At 39.0% G+C, this 19,547-nt stretch overlaps 1 protein-coding gene across 11 annotated transcripts in view; it reads right to left on the bottom strand.

Moving 5' to 3' along the window:
• Positions 1-938: 938 nt before the first annotated feature.
• Positions 939-19,547, bottom strand: part of AKAP9 (A-kinase anchoring protein 9) — a 197,921-nt gene continuing 179,312 nt past the window's right edge. For 8 of the 11 annotated variants that reach the window (XM_073898794.1, XM_073898793.1, XM_073898797.1 and 5 more), the window contains 12 exons: positions 18,941-19,091; positions 17,107-17,775; positions 16,466-16,671; positions 16,050-16,155; positions 13,810-13,992; positions 12,440-12,640; positions 11,129-11,361; positions 8,956-9,041; positions 7,616-7,745; positions 6,152-6,291; positions 1,721-1,861; positions 939-1,482 (listed from right to left, as the gene is read on the bottom strand). In XM_073898794.1, the coding sequence (XP_073754895.1) occupies positions 1,764-1,861; positions 6,152-6,291; positions 7,616-7,745; positions 8,956-9,041; positions 11,129-11,361; positions 12,440-12,640; positions 13,810-13,992; positions 16,050-16,155; positions 16,466-16,671; positions 17,107-17,775; positions 18,941-19,091 (2,203 nt within the window). In that variant the 3' untranslated portion in view covers positions 939-1,482; positions 1,721-1,763. The remainder of the gene's footprint in view (positions 1,483-1,720; positions 1,862-6,151; positions 6,292-7,615; positions 7,746-8,955; positions 9,042-11,128; positions 11,362-12,439; positions 12,641-13,809; positions 13,993-16,049; positions 16,156-16,465; positions 16,672-17,106; positions 17,776-18,940; positions 19,092-19,547) is intronic. The other 3 variants (XM_025872853.2, XM_073898802.1, XM_073898801.1) reach the window with 1 other exon arrangement.

Here is a 19,547-nt window from a genome sequence, read left to right as displayed (position 1 = left end):
TAAAATCATAGAATGTCTAGGGGTAAGACAAAATCTTCAGGATGTAAGCATTAAATACTATTCCTCTTGCTGTTTCAGTAAGATGCCGTATTTCAGGGAGGATTCTGGTTCAGAAATGCTGAGATTTACATTATCTCTATGAGAGCTTCCCAATCTGGAATTTGGCTTGGACAGCAAGAATACTGCTTAATTCTGCTGCATTTAGTATTATGGTTAATAAAATTTAAGATTCTTTCAGTTAAATGATTTGTGCATCATTCTAGTAGGCATGGCTTTGTGAAGACACACATTTGGACACAAGTAACACTAAACATAATAGGGCAATTATAGACTAATGAAAATATTAACATAGCTTTTAAAAAATACTATATGTAAAGTTGATAGAAAGTTACATAGAAAACTTCAAGGGAGGGAGAGAAAAATCCCAATAGTATCTAAGATTAGGACAACTTTCTAAATCTCAAAATATGTATATTTGAGATAATGAGATAATCTGCACTGCCACTGACTGAATGTTTGTGTCCGTCTCCCCCCACCAAATTCTTATATTGAAATCCAATCCTCAGTCTGTTGGTATCTGGAAGTGGGGCCTTTGGGAGGTGATAAGGTCATGGGGCTGATGTCTCATAAATGGGATGAATGTCCTTATAAAAGAGACCTCAGAGAGCTCCCTTGTCCCTTCTGCCATGTGAAGACAGAGCAAGAAGATGGTAGTCCTTGAACCAGGAAGCAGGCCCTTACCAGATACCAAATCTATTGGCACCTTGATTTTTGACTTCCCAGCCTCCAGAACTGTGAGAAGTAAATTTCTACTGTTTATAAGCCATCTAGTCTATGGTATTTGGTTTATAGCAGCCTGAATGGACTAAGACATACACCAAGCACTGTCTCAGTTAAAAATGAAGGTTCCAAAAAAAAAAGGTTCAAATACAGTGTGGTTAAAATGGTGAAGTCATTTTTATTTCAGTACTTGACAAAATACCCCATAAAATTCAAAACTTCTACCATTATACAAAAATAGGTCTCTACAAGTGATAGTATCTGTCTTCATCACCAGTAGCAAATATATTAGGGCAGAAACATGTAATTCAGTAGCCTTATAAGAAAAGTGCAGGACACCTCAAGCTACACATTCAGCAGTATCATAATGCGCAAAAGTTTAATCTTTTCACCCATCCGATAAATACACAAGGTTTATAATTTAATCATTTAAATTAGCATTCCACAAATATACATGTAATTAAATGATTTGTGCATGAATACATACACAATGCTATTATGTACAAATTCCAGTTTGTTTTCATGTGCTGGCAAAGGGATTTGTATACAATCATAAGCTGTGTTCATATTGGTCCCGCTGAATATCCACAATACAAAAGCACAAAAGAACTGATTTACAAAAGGGAATCTGTTTAAAATCACTTTGATTCATTAATGTTCCAAAAGATTATCTTCTCATGCCAGCATGAAACTGGGTTGAACCTAAGAGAGAAAGAAGACACGTAAATGATTTTAAATTAAATTGCTACCTATGCCAGACCAATCAGTACAGGCGCACCTTGGAGATACTGCAGCTTGGGTTCTAGACTACTGCAATCAAGTGAATATTGCAATACAGAGTTAAATAAATTTTTGTTTTCCCAGGCAAATAAAAATTATGTTTACACTATAGTCTATTAAGTGTGCAATAGCATTATGTCTAAAAATACAATGTACATACCTTTAACACTTTATTATTGAAAAGTGCTAATCATCATCTGAGCTTATCTTTTTGCTGTTGGAGGGTCTCGTCTCCATGTTGAAGGCTGCTGACCATGGTGGTGGTGGTGGTTGCTGAACGTTGGGGTGGTTGTGGCAATTACTTCAAATAAAACAAAAATGAAATTTGCTGCATCGATTGGCTCTTCTTTTCATGAACAATTTCTCTGTAGTATGTGATGCTGTTGGACAGCATTTTACTTAGTGTAGAACTTTTTTTTTTTTTAGTGTAGAACTTTCAAAACTGGAATCAATCCTCTGAAACTGCTGCTTTATCAACTAAGTTTATGTAATATAAATCCTTTGTTATCAACAATCTTCACAGTATCTTCACTAGGAACAGATTCCATCTCGAGAGACCACTTGTTTTGCTCATCCATAAGGAACCCTTCAACCATTAAAAAGTTTCCTCATAAGATTGCAGCAATTCAGTTACATCCTCAGGCTCCACTTCTAGTTCTCCTGCTACTTCCACTGTATCTGCAGTTACTTCCTCCACTAAGTCTTCAACACCTCAAAGTCATGCATGAGGGTTGAGATCAATGTCTTCTAAACTCCTGTTCATGTTGATATTTTGACCTCTTCCCATGAATCGTAAATGTTCTCACTGGCATCTAGAATGGTGAATCCTTTCCACAAGGTTTTTGGGTTACTTTGCCCAGATCTGTCAGGAGAATCACTATCTATGATAGCTACAAACTTACAAAATATATTTCATAAGTACTAAGACTTGAAAATCAAAATTACTCCTTGATCCATGGGGTTGCAGAATGGATGTTGTATTAGCAGGCATGTAAACATGAATCCCGTTGTACATCAGAGCTCTTGGTAAGCAGGTGTATTGTCAATGAGCAGTAATATTTTGAAAGGAATCTTTTTTTCCTGAACAGTGGATCTCAACAATGGGTTTAAAATATTCAGTACACCATGTTATAAACAGATGTGGTGTTTTATCTTGATGTAACACAGGCAGAACAGATTTAGCATAATTCCTAAAGGCCCCAGGATTTTTGAAATGGTAAATGAGCACTGACTTCAACCTAGTCACCCACTGCATCAGCCCCTAACAGGAGAGTCAGCCTGTCCTTTGAAGCTAGACACTGACTCTTTGTCTCCAGCTATGAAAGCCCTAGATGGCATCTTCTTCCAAAAGAAGGCTGTTCTGTCCACATTAAACATCTGTTATTCAGTGTAGCCACCTTCAGGAATGATCTTAGCCAGATCTTCTGGGTAACTTGGAGCTTCTACATTAGCACTTGTTGCTTCACCTCATACTTTTATGCTATGGAGACTTCTTTCCTTAAAACGCATCAACCAACCTCTGCTAGCTTCAAACTTTCTTCTGCAGCTCCTTCACCACTTTCAGCCTTTACAGAATTGAGGAGAGTTAGGGCCTTGCTCTGGATTAGGCTTTGGCGTAAGGGAATGTTGTGGCTGGTTTGATCTATCCAGACCACTAAAACTTTCTCCTTATCAGCAATAAGGGTATTTTGCTTTCTTATTTGTGTGTTCACTGGTGTAGACATTTTTTAAAATTTTTATTTATTTTTAAAGATTTTATTTACTTATCCATTTGACAGAGAGAGAGCACAAGCAGGGGGAGCAGCAAAGGGAGGGGGAGGAGCAGGGAGCCCGATGTGGGACTTGATCCCAGGACCCTGGGATCATGACCTGACCCAAAGGCAGATGTTTACCAACTGAGCCACCCAGGTGCCCTGGTGTAGCACTTTTAATTTCCTTCAAGAACTTATTTTTATTTATAGCTTGGCTCTTTGGTGCAAGAGGCCTACCTTTTGGCCTATCTTGGCTTTTGACTTGCTTTCCTCACTAAGCTTAATCATTTCTAGCTCTTGATTTTAAGTGAGATGTGTGACTTTTCCTTTCAGTTGAATACTTAAGAGGGCATTGTAGGGCTCCTAATTTCAATGTTGCTGTGTCTCAGGGAATAGGGAGGCTCTAGGAGATGAAAGGAGACATAGGAGTGGCTGGTTGGTGGAGCACTCAGAACACATTTATCAATTAAGTTTGCTGTCTTATACGGGCACTGTTCATGGTGTCTCCAAAACAATTACAACAGTAACATCAAAAATCACTGATCACAGGTCTAATGAAAAAGTATGAAACACTATGAGAGCTACCAAATGTGACAGACATGAAAGTGAGCAAATGTTGGATAAATGGAACCAAGAGACTGCTCAAACACAGGGATGCTGCAAACCTTCAATTTGTAAAAAATGCTTATCTGCAAACTGCAATAAAGCAAAGCACAATAAAATGAGGCATGCCTAAAGTGATTTCAAATTAGAATTCTACCTACACCAGACTAACTAGTTCATGAAGGGCAGAAGATTACTATTACCCTCCATTAAAACATGCCTTTTTTTTTTTTTTAACGAGCCTGGGTAGCTCAGTCGGTTAGGCATCCAACTCTTGATCTCAGCTCGGGTCTCAGTCTCAGGGTCTTGAGTTCGAGCCCTGAGTTGGACTCTGTGCTAGGCCAAAGAGCCTATTTAAAAAAAAAAAAAAAAGCCTTTTATTTTTCTAAAAAGTCTTATTCATACTTGAACTGATTTTTACTTTTTAGATTTATTTATTTATCTGAAAGAGAGTGCACACATGCACATGAATTGAGGGAGGGGCAGAGGGAGTGAATCTTCAAGCAAACGCCCTGCTGAGCGCAGAGCCCAGTGGGGGGGCTCGATCTTATGACGCATGAGATCATGACCTGAGCTGAAACCAAGAGGCGGATGCCCAACTGACGGAGCCACCCAGGCGCCCCTGAACGATTTTTAAAAGAGACATTGAATATATATTTAAAAGTCACTGTAGCTGGATCTGTAGCAAGGTCAGACTAATGTTAAGTTCTCTTAAAAGTGCCCAGCAGGTTGAATGTCCTATACCCTATACCTCCTGCCTCTTGAAAAATCTTTTGGTCTTTAAAATCTGAGTCTTCACTGAACTCTACTTCTGAAATAATACATTATATGTTAATTGAATTTAAATTAAAATAAATAAATAAAAATAAAATAAAATCTGAGTCTTGAGAAATCTAGATGCTCAAAACAAAATACAAACCAAACCATAGCAAAGTCCAGCTATGATAATAATAGTTTCCTATGACTACGAGTTGCTTGGGCTAGGTGATTTCTTGTATGAGGAGACAAACTACTAAAAATAACCTGCTACTGGCCCTATCTAGTTTGTGGGCATAGCAGGAAAAGAAGGGTCTTTCACAAAAGTAAAAACAAAATATTGATTTAAAATTAAAGCACATTAAATTAAAATGATTCAAACCTCTGAATCAGGAGTGAATTGAAGGGAGACAGGGAAAAGAGATTTTCCCACAATGAAGAGGGACTTCATATATCTATTAAGTATGAATTTTTGTGTGTTTATGAAAGGAGGGAAAAAAGGTCATTCTTATAAAGTCTTTTGAATGGAACAGGTTTCGTGGATCATGCATAAAAGCACTGGGTCCTAGTAGGGATAATGGCTGCATTAAATGCTTAAGATGCTTGCTTCCTTCTCTCAGGTCCCCACCCCTAATTTGCATGCCTCACTACGTATTGTAGTTGACCCTTGGACAATGTGGGGGTTAGGGGCACTGACCGCTTACACAGTCAAAAATCCATGTATAACGTTGGACTCTCCCAAAACTTAACTATTAATAGCCTACTCCTAAGAAAGCCTTCTAGGTAACATACAGGCAATTAACACATATTTCTATAATGTTATATTCTTATAATAAAGTAAGCTAGAGAAAAGAAAATGTTAAGAAAATCATAACAGGAAATACATTTATAGTACTGTATTGTAGTTAGTGAAAAATATCTGTATATAAGTGGCCCTGTGCAGTCCAAGCCTGGTTTGTTTGGGAGGCAGCTATACTTGGGAACATGCTCTCCAGCAGACTCTGTAAGCCTCATGGGGCTTTGTACACAGGTGCCTGCTGTGCATTTCACCTAAAGTAGATGAAATTTGTGGGAGTGAAATCTGGGGTGATAAGTCGTATCTTGAGTAAATTCCTTTTTTTTTTTAAAGATTTTATTTATTTATTTGAGAGAGCGAGAATGAGAGAGAGAGAGAGAGCACATGAGAGGGGGGAGGGTCAGAGGGAGAAGCAGACTCCCTGCTGAGCAGGGAGCCCGATGTGGGACTCGATCCCGGGACTCCAGGATCATGACCTGAGCCGAAGGCAGTTGCTTAACCAACTGAGCCACCCAGGCGCCCTTGAGTAAATTCCTAAGTCTAACCTGGTAACTCAGGAACTAAATTCTAAGATTTGATTACCTAATGAGGAAAGTCAAGGAATTTCAGACAGAGAACAGAGAGCTCGGGGTCCAACCAGCACTACAGGGCTGCCCACAGTAATGCATGGTGAAGCCGGGAGTACCTGACTGTACGGTTCCAAGCCGTCTCTGCAGTGCCTCTAGCCGAGTGATATAATCTGTCAGGGCTCTGTCAGGGTCATAATTCTGAAGCTGAGAACATGCTAAGGAACCAGGATTTAAATCAGCTGGAGGGCCTGGGTACCTATGAGATTAAAAATATGAACATGAATCCAAGTCATCCACAAAGCAAGTAACGTAACAACCTGCCTCCACCCTGCCCTCAAAAGGTCAATCTTTAACTTGAGCCATGAACATAGTAACTGATAACTGGCAAGAACAGTCAGAATTCACATTTGAACATTTCTTTACATGTGTCTGCTGTTGGTCCATAGGTAGCAAAGTATGAGGCTTTGCAGATAAGTAGTTCTTGGTTTGACTATGAACTTTCAGTTTTCTTATGTGAATGTGGATTAGAGATTCTGAATGTATATAAACCCAGGATCAGAAAAGGTTCCCAGTAAATAATAATTACTTATTATTCTAATTATAGTAAGTTATTACTTATGTAACATATATATCTAATATAAATATTATCAATGCCATCCCTATAATATTTTCCAGTGATCTTGCTAAGAATCAGATACTTAATATTTTTACATTGTTAGGGTTAAAAACTGAAACCAGAGAGTAGAAATTGTAACTTTGCAATATTTCTGGTATATGGCCATGCTAAAAACAGACGTATGTAATCTGTTAGCTCTTGTCTGTTGATAACACCTGAGGTGTTCTTCCAGCTTCATAACCATGTTTCTTAAATCATTCTTTTCTTCACTCAGTGGCTGATATGTCCTGTCAGCTCAGCATTTTGCCTCAGTAGTCTTTCAGTCAGTAAGTCTCAGTAAGTCCTCAGGAATGCTAAACTAGGCTTAATCTGTATCCCCCAATGTCTGAGTTTGTGATGTCTATGGGAAAAAACTTCTAAAAAACTCACAGCAGCTACTAAGTTATCATAAAAGTGTCTAGTACAGTGCTTGTTGCAGAAGTCCTCGATAAACACTGTATATGTACAAATGCATCTTGTCCTGTAGACTTTAGAGTATTCTTTCATAATCCCCGGAGACTGTCAATTTTAGTTAATACTTTTCCCAACGTCCAACCACAGCATATACTAAAATAACACTTGGTCAGTTCGGTTTCCTTTCTTTTTTGTTTTTTTTTTAAAGAAATGATCATTTTTAGTTACGTTCAGTTAGCCACTGTATAGTACATCATTAGTTTTTGATGTAGTGTTCATTGATTCATTAGCTGCATGTAACACCCAGTGCTTGGTTTCCTATACTCTTGGAAACCAGGTATATATCCAAAAACTATTTTTGATTCTCAGCCTTAGATTATATACATCATATGCAAGTAAACACACACCTAGTTATTTTGATGCAAAGGAGTCAAAGCCCTAACACTGTCCTCCTTTGTCTGTTAAGTATTAGTATAGGTAACTACTCTAGGCATGTTTATCCAATCCTTACCTATTTTGAAAAGGTACAGGAGACCTAGGATAGTCCAGCTCTGATCTTGAGCGATATGTAGTGTGTCTCGGTTCTCCATATAGCTCCAGCCCACCAGAAGAATGATAAAATGGATCAGTCTTTTCAGAGCCTAAAGTAATCCAAAATGTACCACATCATAAAAAAGAAAATTATCAAGCCCTTGAAAAATTTCTACAAAACAGAGAAGGGCTCAAAAGACTACAATACTGTACTATACAATACTATCTCCTATTTATAGTCATCTTCAATTATTCTTCCAAAGAAGAGAAAAAACAGAACTGTTAATTTGTTTTCCTTTGAATATAAGTATTTCTAATAATCTGGAACTATACCTCAAAGAAAATAAACTACTTACTTGGAACATTTTTTTAAAAGACCTCTTCTTAGTTATAATTAGAGGTGAGGTGAGGGGTGTCTGAGTGTGTATGGCTTGGGGAAAAAGATGATTTGGATAAAAAATACTACTTCACACCACCCTACTGACTTTTACTAGAAAAAACTTGAAATCAAGATTTGCTAACTTAAAACACAGAACTCATTACGGTGCAAATTTCAGCTGTTTCTGTGTAAGAATGCATATCTCAAGGCACTTTGCTCAGCATACCAAACATATCTCCTCCTTCTCTGCTTAGTTACTGGTAGAATACGTAAAGGTGGTTTAATACCAATACATAGCTGCATTAATATAGTTATGCTGTGTGGATGAAACTCTGTATACTCCCCAGTTTCTGAGCTCATCCGTATGCCTAAAATATTGAAGTTCTAGTTTGTTTCCACTTTTAGGTGTAGCAAGAAGGAATTTTAACTGTTACCATTATATACAACCTATTTGTAAGCTCAGAAACCTGAATACCACTAAATTGTGAAAACCTGAAACCATAACTTCCATATGACTAATAGCAATTCTATCTGGAATCAGAGCCTTAAATGCAGTTGTATGGGGAGTGGGGTCTAGAGCCAGACTGCCAGGGTTCAATGCTGGCTCTGCCACTTCCCACTGGGTAATCTGAGACAAACAACAAATGCTTTCCATGCCTCAGTTTTTCTCCTATAAAGTGAGAATAACAGTAGCCATACTTACATCATAGGATTGGGAAAATGCATGAGAATATATGGACAAAGTAGGGCCTAGTTCAGACTACGTGGCCCATAAAAATTCGCTCTCATTACTCTTTTAAACAGCAAGGTCCCCAGCTCTGTTGGTTATAGGGCTCTCTGGTCTTTGGACAACAGTTTCCAGAACACATTATTTGGAAGGCATTACACATACGGTAATATTAAGAGAATCATAAACACAAGAAATCCTATTTTGACTTCACCTGGATTCAGTCCAAAGCCATCCCTGTTAATATTGATGGAACCAGCACTTGTGACTCGTTGCCACCGTCGAACCAAAAATTTCATTCTAAAAAAGATGCCAAGAAAAAGTTTCACAGCACATCTACAATGGAAAGAATATAAATATACATTTCCCACAAAAATAAAGTCATACATTTGAATATGAACACAGAACAAATTTCAACACAGTCACATGACTGCCTAATCTAAAATTACGCAAATGTCTCCTGGTTTGTGGCAAAATAAACTGGAACAAAACTGACTGGCTTCCCAAGAGGCCCAGAAATCTTGTCTGTTGCCAGGACCAGGTTCTGACTTTAGAGTTTAGGACTCAAAGAGATGAAGAGCAAAAGCAAAAAAGAGAAAAGTGGATGGGCAAAGAAAGGGCGAGAAATAATGAAAGGAGAAAAGAATGGGGCGCCTGGGTGGCTCAGTCGGTTGAGTGTCTGCCTTCAGCTCAGGTCGTGATCCCAGGGTCCTGGGATCGAGTCCTGCATCGCTTCTCTCTCTCCCTGCCCCCTGCTCGTGCTCTCTCTCTCTCAAATAAATAAAATCTTAAGAGAGAGAGAGAAAAGAATGGAGACTACGAGGCAAATGAGATGCAACGAGAATAAAAAGACTCTTACCCGGGCAGTGAGACCGAGCTGGGAAAGCTGGAAGAGGAGTGAGGCCATGGGATCGGGGGTGAAAACCAATGAGGCTTTAAAAGGAAGGGGGGTGGCAGTGCACCAGACCAGCTGTGGCAAGGTGCTGCCTGCCCGACCCTGGCCCAAGGAACTTTCTAAACACCAGTTTTGATTTCTTAATTCCAATCAGTTGTGAAGCTCAGTTTTGGGATGGTGAAAATACAATGCACATGTAAGAGGACAAGAAAAAGAGGCAGTTAGAATGAAGTCTTTCAGTGGCGACTAGTTTTCAAGGAGCCTTCCCAAATTTTTCCAATAAAATTAATAACGAACTCCTATGACCTGTCATTTAGTGTCTTCTAAGTTATGAGCATACTGGTCTTCCCCACTAGGAAGTGAGCTGCCTTTAGGGATTTAGGCAAGGTTTTTATTTTTTTCATCATCAGTGCATCTCCCAGCACCTCACCCTGTATAGAGTGTACAAGGTGGTAAAAGGAATGGACGATGAGGAAGGAGAAACTGGGACAACCTGCCAACAATGTGGAACAATAGAGGCAAGGAGGGTCTCAGACCATCAATAAGAGAAAATGTGAGCTTCCTTTACAGAGCCCACATGGATGAGACGTGGGAGCCCTGGCTGATTGTCCTAGCTCTATCACTACTGGCTTTGCAAACTTTCTGGGCCTCAGTTTCCTCATCTGTAAGATGGTATTCTGAACTAGGTGATCTCAGACAGCTTCTAGTTAAAAACCTCTGTTGTATTTTTCAAAGGAAGATAGGTCAAAGAAAAAGGACAAAACCCTTTGAAGACCATATGAGATGTGACCTGATAGGAAGCTGTAAAACTAAAAATTCTTTTGAGACTGTCTGGTTCCTCCTACATGAATAAAAGGGAGGGGAAGCATGGGGAAGCCTAGGGGTCTGGGTATATTCACTCAGATGAGAGGGCTGCAGGAGGCCAGGCCCTCAAGGGAGTTTGAGTCCTGGCTCCATTTCAGCCACAAACAGAATGAGTCCAGAGTTCCTAGCTTGGAACTACTAGAGGCAGAGTGACAAAAGCACTAGCTCAGTCCAATGCCCTAAAGGCTAATCTGGGGTTTGGATGCAGAGTTAGACCAGAGTTTTGTGTAGCAGAACTCCAAGAGTGGGTTATTTTAGCAATGAAGAAAATGAATATGTAGCCTAAGTAAATTTTCAAAAACATTTTTTCCCCTTTTGTGATCCCTTTTATTTCTACATCTGAGGTAGTTCATGGGCTTATTCAGAGTTAAAAAATAAAACAAAAAAATCCAGATTGGATGTGCCAGCTCTGAGTTACCAGTTGCCTGCATCTGGGAAGCTGGGTCTCCATGGTACAATGTAAAGTATCCCTGGCTAAAAGGATGAAAGAAAGAAGCCCGCATGTTTTAGTGATGGCAAGTGTCTCATACTGTATGAATACAGAGCACAATAGGCAGAGAACAGAGAAGATTATAAATCTAAATCTTTTTAGAGTCTATCAAAATGCATTTTCTTTCCAACACTTTACCTTGAAATTGCCATGGACACTCTGACCGCTGACCGAAACCTGGTGAAGCCCTTTGGACGGTTGGTGATCACCTCGAGGTCTGTGAAGGCTGGCTGCCCCCCCATCCGGGCAAGCAGAGTCAGGGTGGCATCTTCACATTCCTGGAACCCACCCAGTAACAGCAGCAGGTATTTCTTCTGATAAATGAGAGCTTTCCGAAAACTTTCTGCCCTCAGATATTTACCATAAATTCTCTATGTTAAAGAAAGGGAAGAACATAAAGACGTTATTAAGAAGCCATTCAAATTGTTCTCTAGGGGAAGATAACCTAGATTTTATTTTAAAAAAAGTTGTAGGAGCAGAATGGCAGATATCCTACTACTGTCTTCTACTTGATTAGCAAAGTTGAAGGTAAGGATAACCTTAAATTTTACACTTCTGCCTCATTTTAGTCAGTGCAATGTGAATACAAACCTTATACTTAGATTTTTGGTTTATTTTGGATTTTAGTGCCTAGTCATATTTACTTTTTTTAAAGATTTTTATTTATTTATTCATGAGAGACAGAGAGAGAGAGAAAGAGGCAGAGGGAGAAGCAGGCTCCCAAGGAGCAGGGAGCCCCATGCAGGACTCGATCCCAGGACTCTGGGATCATGACCTGAGCCGAAGGCAGACGCTTAACCATCTGAGCCACCCAGGCGCCCCCTAGTCATCATATTTACTGCAAATATTTTTGTAATTCCATTATCATCTTGGTTTTTCTTCTAACTGCATAGAGCTACTTTTATTATTAGTGTCACTAATCTATTTAACTTTTTTTCCTTTATTTAACGTTTCCAATGTTAATGTTCTCTGTCCCTTTAAGAGTCATAAATTTATGTTCACTCCATAGTTAAAAAAATATTCCAAACATTTTTCTTTTTGTTTTGGATTTTATGTTAACAGATTAAAAGTTTTATTGCAACATTCATTAGAGTCAGTGTAGAGAGGCTGTTCAGAGGGCTTACCATCTTACAGAGCGTGGTGATGCTCTGATATTGATAGTAGTAGAGCTTTTGTTGGCAGTGGAAGAGAACTTTCTGTTATCTATTAGGGATGAGATGGGGGTAGTGGGGCCAGGAGCTCACGGTGCTGCCATGATGGCATGCCTTGCCACCAAGGTTTTGTGACCAGCTAGAGACCTGCATTCATGACACACACTCAATAGTGAGATCTAGAGACAGCCGAAGTGCCACCTACACTTCTTTACTCTGTTAAGGTTAGTGAGAGATGAAACAAGGCCAAAGCAGAGGACCAGCTTTGGTACATGTTTTGATGGAAGATGTCCCCTACCTTTATAGCAGCATGCTCAGAATCAGGGCTCAGATTCTGAAGTAAAGCTTCATTTCTTAGTTCAGCTTTCAGTTTGTACACTTCAGCTTCTGTTCTTTTCAAGGATTTTTGGAGAGTCAACTTTTCTCTGTTCCAGACTTCTTTTTCAGAAGCAATGATGGCTTCAATGTTGGCACCACCACTGAATGAAAACCTAGAAGACTGCAGAGACCAGAGCCTACTTACATGATTTTTAGGCATAAGTCTGAAAAATCTAAATTAAACACATTAAAGGTATCCCCTATGGGAACCTCAGCTTTCCAGTCTCAGACCGGGAGAGTTCAAAGCCAATCTCAACTAACAGTAAAGAATATACACTAAGTATATGGTCCTTTGCTTAGTAGTTTAATTTTAAAACTAAAAACCCCTGTGGGAGCCTAGCCCGAAGGAAAGTGTTTAGATTTTGCAAAGCTTTGAAATAAAACAGTTTAGAGACTTAATAAATGGACCATCTGGGTTCAAATGTAGAGCCTATGCCTGAATCAGCACACTGGGGAAGTGGGGAAACAACCACCCGGCATGTCCACAGAGAAGTGAATTGCTACAGAAGCTCTGTGGGTGTGTTATCATGCAGACTGCACAGTTGTCTCACGAGTCCTTCCTATCTTTATTTTATATTATATTCCTATCTTTATATTACAGAAGCTAGCAATTTATTTTGTAGTTTTTAACTGGAAAAAATTAAATAAACTGCTAGAGTGGTTTATTAGACTGAAATATAAAATTTTTTTTTTTTTTAAAGATTTTATTTATCTATTTGAGAGAGAGAGAACGAGAGATAGAGAGCATGAGAGGGAAGAGGGTCAGAGGGAGAAGCAGACTCCCTGCTGAGCAGGGAGCCCGATGTGGGACTCGATCCCGGGACTCCAGGATCATGACCTGAGCCGAAGGCAGTCGCCCAACCAACTGAGCCACCCAGGCGCCCTGAAATATAAAATTTAATGGCATCTTTCACTTGAGTCACAAACATAGTAACTGATAAGAACAGTCAGAATTCACATTTGAACATTTCTTTACATGGATCCACTGATGGTCCACAGATAGCATAGTATCTAGCTTTGGTTAAGATAAGCAGTTCTTGGTTTGACTATAGACTTCAGTTTTCTCATGTACAAGGCTGAATGTGGATTAAAGACTCTGAAAGTATAGAACCCATGATCTGGCCCAGAGAAGGCTCCCAATTATCACTGTCATCTCGCTAACATTTTCTAATGATCATACTAAGAACCAGATATTTAATATTTTTATGTTAGGGTTAAGAACTGAAACCAGAGAGCAGAAGTTGTAATTCTGCAGTATTTCAAGTGTGGCCATGCTCAAATTAGACGTACATAATCTCTGCCAGCTCCTGTCTGTCGGTACCACCTGATATGTTCTTCCAGCTTCATAACCGTATTTCTCAGATCATTCTTTTCTTCTGTCAGTTGGCTGATATGTCCTGTCAGCTCAGCATTTTGTCTCAGCAGTCTTTCAGTCAGTGAGCCACAAGAAGTACCTGGGGACACTAGGCTAGGCTAGAAAGATAAAATGGAATTAAGGTCATGGAAGCACAAACGTTTATGAACAATGCACATAAACGTGAATGGGCACTCAGAACAAGAGATTTCATGAAGAAGTAGTGCTTGAGTTGAGTCTTAAGTAACTAGGAAGAATTTCACAGGTAGGAAAGAAGACAGGGAAGGGCATATTAAGTAGAAGGAACAGCATGTGTAAGGCACAAGGGTTTTCTTTGAGAGTATGTTGCTTTTAGGGAGCTACAAGTGGCTTGATAAGGCTAGAGTAAAGGCTGCCTTCACTTTACAGATAATAGACCTAAATGTAGGCAGTGGAGAGCCATAAATGGCCTTGAGACAAGAGTGCCACAAATAAAATTTATGTGTTAGAAAAATTCCTTGGTAGCAGCATGCAAAGTACAGTAAATTAGGGAAGACAGATCCTGGTGTCAGGTGGACACATCAGGAAGTCATTACAATAGTTCAGGTGAGAAATAATGGAAGCCTGAATAAAGGCAATGACTAAGGGCACATGGGGTAGATACTTAGAAGGTAAAAGCACAGGACTTAGTCACTGCTGCGATACACAACTGAGTGAAGTAAAGTGGTCTATGGTGACTTTCAACTTTCCAAACTGGGCGCTTTCAGGACTAGAAATGTGGGTTGGGGACAGAAGAAGAAAAGAAAGATGATGCTCAGTTTGGAACATGCCTGTGAGGTTCCTAAGGGATCACTATGGGGTCCACTTTCCCAAGGAAAGAGTTCCTGTAATTAATGGAAAATATAAACCTGGACCACAGGACAGAGGTATACACTAGAACCACAGGCCCCTAGAAGATAAGGTCCATAAGGGTGAGATTTAAAAAAAATTTTTTTAATTAACATATAATGTATTATTCATTTCAGGGGTGCAGGTCTGTGATTCATCAGCCTTACACAATTCACAGCGCTCATCATAGCACATACCCTCCCCAATGTCCATCACCCAGCCACCCCATCCCTCCCACCACCCTCCCCTCCAGCAATCCTCAGTTTGTTTCCTGAGATTAAGAGTCTCTTATGGTTTGTCTCCCTCTCTGGTTTCATCTTGTTTCATTTTTCCCTCCCTTCCCCTATGATCCCGTCTTGTTTCTCAAATTCCTCAGATCAGTGAGATTATATAATTGTCTCCCTCTGATTGACTTATTTTGCTTAGCATAATACCCTCTAGTTCCATCCACATTGTTGCAAATGGCAAGATTTCATTTTTTTGATGGCTGCTTAATATTCCATTCTGTGTGTGTGTGTGTGTGTGTGTGTGTACACACACCACATCTTCTTTATCCGTTCATCTGCTGATGGACATCTAAGCTCTTTCCATAGTTTGGCTATTGTGGACACTGCTGCTGTAAACACTGGGGTGCATGTGCCCCTTCAGATCACTACATTTGTATCTTTGCGGTAAATACAAGGGTGAGAATTTTATCAGATTTGTTCATTGCAGTTCAGAACCCAGGATAGTACCTGGCACATAACAAGTGCCTGATATAAGTATTTGTTCAGTAAGTAAGTCTACTGAGAACTCAGGCTGTGGGAATGAATGAGCTTTCACAGAGAAAAAAATGGATGAGGACAGGAGGAAGAGGAATTCATGAAGGTGACTGATGAAAGAAATGGAAGAAATAAGAGAATACTGTCACAAAAGGTAAAAAAAAAAAAAAAAGAGAGGGTTTTTAAGATGGGAGAGGTCCAAAGTGTCAAATGCTATAAAGAAGTCAAGGAAGACAGGGAATGAAAAGATTCATCAGATTAGTCAACTGTGAAGACACTGGTGGCATTCTGTGGGTGGTTTTGAGAGTGGTGAGGGTAGAAGCCAGACTATTCTTGCAAGAAACTTGGTTATCACAATATAATGTCACTATAATTATTCAATAATGATAATGAAAGTTAATTTCCCCTCAAATTTTCACTATCTTCTTCTATTAGGGAAAAACATATATTATTATTTAAAATAAATTAAAAGATAAAATTAAAATTTAGAAAATATGGTGCCAGTTTCAAATGATTCATACAGCTCCATTAAATCTTTAAAGTCTTACCTCTTCCCCTGGCTGGCCAGTTAATTTCTGTAGTTGTAAAATAATTCCATCAATATTTTCCTGAACCCAAATGAAGTCTTCATCATCTGCTGTTTCAAACTGTAGTCTTCAAGAAGAAGACAAAAAGTCAAAACATACCTTTCTCAATTAGTGGTGCTGACTAGCACAAACTGTACAGATTAAGTGACACTCTTACTTCACCTATCTCCTCCCTTACATTAAAGTGTTCTCTTTCCAGGGCTCAAGGTGAAGGTTTTCAGGTATATGAGTTTTGTTAAAGAATACCATCTCCTAATGTGAACATGCATTAACTTTAAAATTTCAATTCCCCACCCTTGGCTAGCTATTAGTGAGGGGCAGGTTCTGACCAGCTTGTCTAAGAATGCCATTTCCAAAGTCAGAAGGAAAACTCTAACCTATTGGAGGCTTTCTGGGCCAGATGCTGTAGTTTTGAAGCCATGTGTTGAAGCTTTTGTCTGATGATTCCTAATGCATGATTACAGCCAGCTCCTTCATTCATTTCAATCAGTTTAGGATAGCTTGATTCCTTTGTCTCTCCTTCTAGTTTCTGTTGAAGAACCCAATTTCTAGTTCGATCACTGGTTAAACTCCATGTGGATGGCTAGCAATTTTCGGCAGAAAAAGAAAAAGCAGTAATTATAAATGAACAGCAAATCACATTTTTTCTCAAGGGAACACAATTACGGTTTATACTCCAAATAAACTTTTTTGAATTTCCTTTTTAAATCATTTGTTCGTAACTATTTTTACTTTTTTAGATTTTATTTATTTGAGAGAGAGAGAGAGAGAGACTGAGAGACTGAGTGGAAGGAGGGGCAGAGGGAGAAGCAGGCTCCCCGCTGAGCAGGGAGCCCGACACGGGACTCCATCCCAGGACCCTGGGATCACGACCTGAGCCGAAAGCAGACGCTTAACGACTGAGCCACCCAGGCACCCTGTTCTTAACTATTTAAATAATTTAGTCTGCTATCAAAATTATATGTTCAAAGGGCTGTAGTGTTCTTTTAAAAACTATTTTAAAACAGTATTAATTTACCTCATTAAGATTCTGATAGAGAATTCTTCTACTTTCTCGTTTTTCTTCTCGTTCTAGTTCTTGCTTCTGGAATTCCTGCATAATTCCCTGCAGTCGCTTTCCTTCAAGGTCTAACTTATAAACCTGTTGCCTTTTCTCTTCCAGCTGGCGCTGAAGATCTTCCACTTTGGACTGGAGCTCATGCATTTTTTTCTGTCCCTCAGTGTTGGCCTCTTGTTCTGTCTGCAACGTCTTCCTGTGAACCTGCCTATCCTTTTCCATTTGCTGTCTCGTTTGCAAAGAATCCAGTTTATATTTCTCGGTCTCATTTAACAATTCTACTATGCGACTGTGTTTCTCCTCTAGCTGTTTCTGTAGCTCTTTAAGGAGGTCCTCAGAGGGTAGTGAGGGCCGAGGCTGCCCACTATCATCATTGCTCTGCAAGTGAGCATGCAATTCCCGCTCCTGATCCAGGGTACTACTCATTTCCCGTATTCGAACTTTCTCAGATTCAAGAAGTACCTGAAGCTCTAAGTTTCGACCTCGTTCTTCTGATAACTGGGCATCATGTAGCACTCTTTGTGATTCTATTTTCTCCTGTGATTCATTTAGTAGTTGTTTCTGTTGTTCCAACAGTAGATTTAGCTGGATATTCCTTTGTTTCTGACCCTCAAGTGAAAACTTCAAATCCTTGTAGAAGAAAGTTGAATTTAAGAATTTGTTAATATTAAATATTCTTTGTAAGTATAATTCTACTTTATTAATACTAAGTTGGTAGTATTTGATAATAAAATTGATTATCCAGTATTAACTTAAACTTTCAGTGGTTAAAGATTATTTGGACAGCCAGATGATTTTCATCAAAGACTATAAACAAAAGATAGATAAGCTAAATGATACTTTCTCTCCAAACATTAATCATAACTACTCAAGGAATATGAAGCAGGGTATATTCCTTCTAGAAATAATGACTTTTAAAAATACAAATATTCCAATATAATGTGACAGAAGCTCCTGAAAAGCCTCATGTTGTTCAATGTCACATATTAAAAATAATAGGGCTTATGGGGAAAAGCAGGGTTAGGGACAAACTACTCAAAACTTATACAAATTTGTAATGATAAAAAGTAGTAATCAGTACCTGAGGGGACATCATGTCCTTGCCAGGCAGAGAGCTCACTATGCCTGGAGGCTACCAAGATGGACATTCAAAAAAAAAAAAACCCCAACAAAACAAAACAAAATGTAATAGGGCAGAAATGCCAGCTACTTAGTTTTTTAGCATACAGCTAGGGAGTACCATGTGTGGATGGAACAAGAGCTCTGAACCAGTGGGGCTACCATTAACGTGGGCACTGTGGGTGCAGTACATCCCGCTCTGAGCTGTGAGCTGTGCAAGGCTGGGCTGTGCCTCTTTGGAACACAGCCCAGAGTGAAGGGACTCATTTTCAATTTTTTAAAAATGTAACAATGAGGGCTCCTGCTGCCAGAGAGGTGTCACTGTTCACCTTCCCTAGGAGAAAACAAGAACCAAGACTACTTCGAGTTAAACTGAAATGGATGCCCTATTTATCAAATTGTATATGCACGAACTCAAATTCCCCAAACACACACCGTAGCAGAACAGTCTGTACGCACCCCTGGATGTAGCCAAACAAAACTGCATCACACCATTTAGCATTTCCTAGATAGAGAATGTTTAGATAACATAATAGTATTCCATATACGGTGAACAACTTACTGCACCTCATAAAGAGTCTAAGCCTGACATTTTAGAAAGAGGAAAGTCTTTAGACTCTCCCTCTTCTGTTGTTCTGGATTTTCCACAGACATGTAAAGACAAAGGTAACAATACCTCAAGTTCTTCTTTATCCCGCTCTTCACTGCGTCCTAGTTTGGCTTTCTCCTTCTCCAAAGCCCACTGGAGCTCTCTGGATTTTTTCTGTTCACTTGCTAATGTGTCATTAAGCAAATGTACTTCATCGGTTTTATCTTTAACTTCCAACCTAAATCAGAGACAATCGAACTTTCATAAAATTACTTTAACCGAGTTTATATTGAGAGAAAGAGAGAGCTTCCACTTAAAAGTGGAGGTATATTATAAACGAGTTAATAGGAAAATATAAGCCATGTAAAAATTAAAGATTTCTGACTGTGGTTTATTTCAAATTAACTGTTTCTAGTAATGCCACTACTAACTATTATTTAGCACTGTAAACCATTTATTTTTACAAAATAACGTTAATAAAAATTTTCCTTCGTCTTTTACTGAACATGGGAATAACCACTGTTCAAAATAAAGAATGACTGTCTTTGTAATGTGTCCTTGGCAAGCAGAATATCTCACTATTTATACCAACAATTTATCCTTTTCACAAGCATTGTATTTTAAAACATTTTGTATATTTTAGGTAGATGAACCACAGATTCCACTGAGATCATAAATATCACTTCAAATTACT

This window comes from Callorhinus ursinus, unplaced genomic scaffold (assembly GCF_003265705.2).
Source record: "Callorhinus ursinus isolate GAN/ISIS: 27379988/994484 unplaced genomic scaffold, GSC_fseal_2.0 scaffold12, whole genome shotgun sequence".
Taxonomy (NCBI): Eukaryota; Metazoa; Chordata; class Mammalia; order Carnivora; family Otariidae; genus Callorhinus; species Callorhinus ursinus.
Note: the sequence above shows the minus strand (reverse complement) of the source record. Positions and strands in the feature narration are given on the sequence as shown.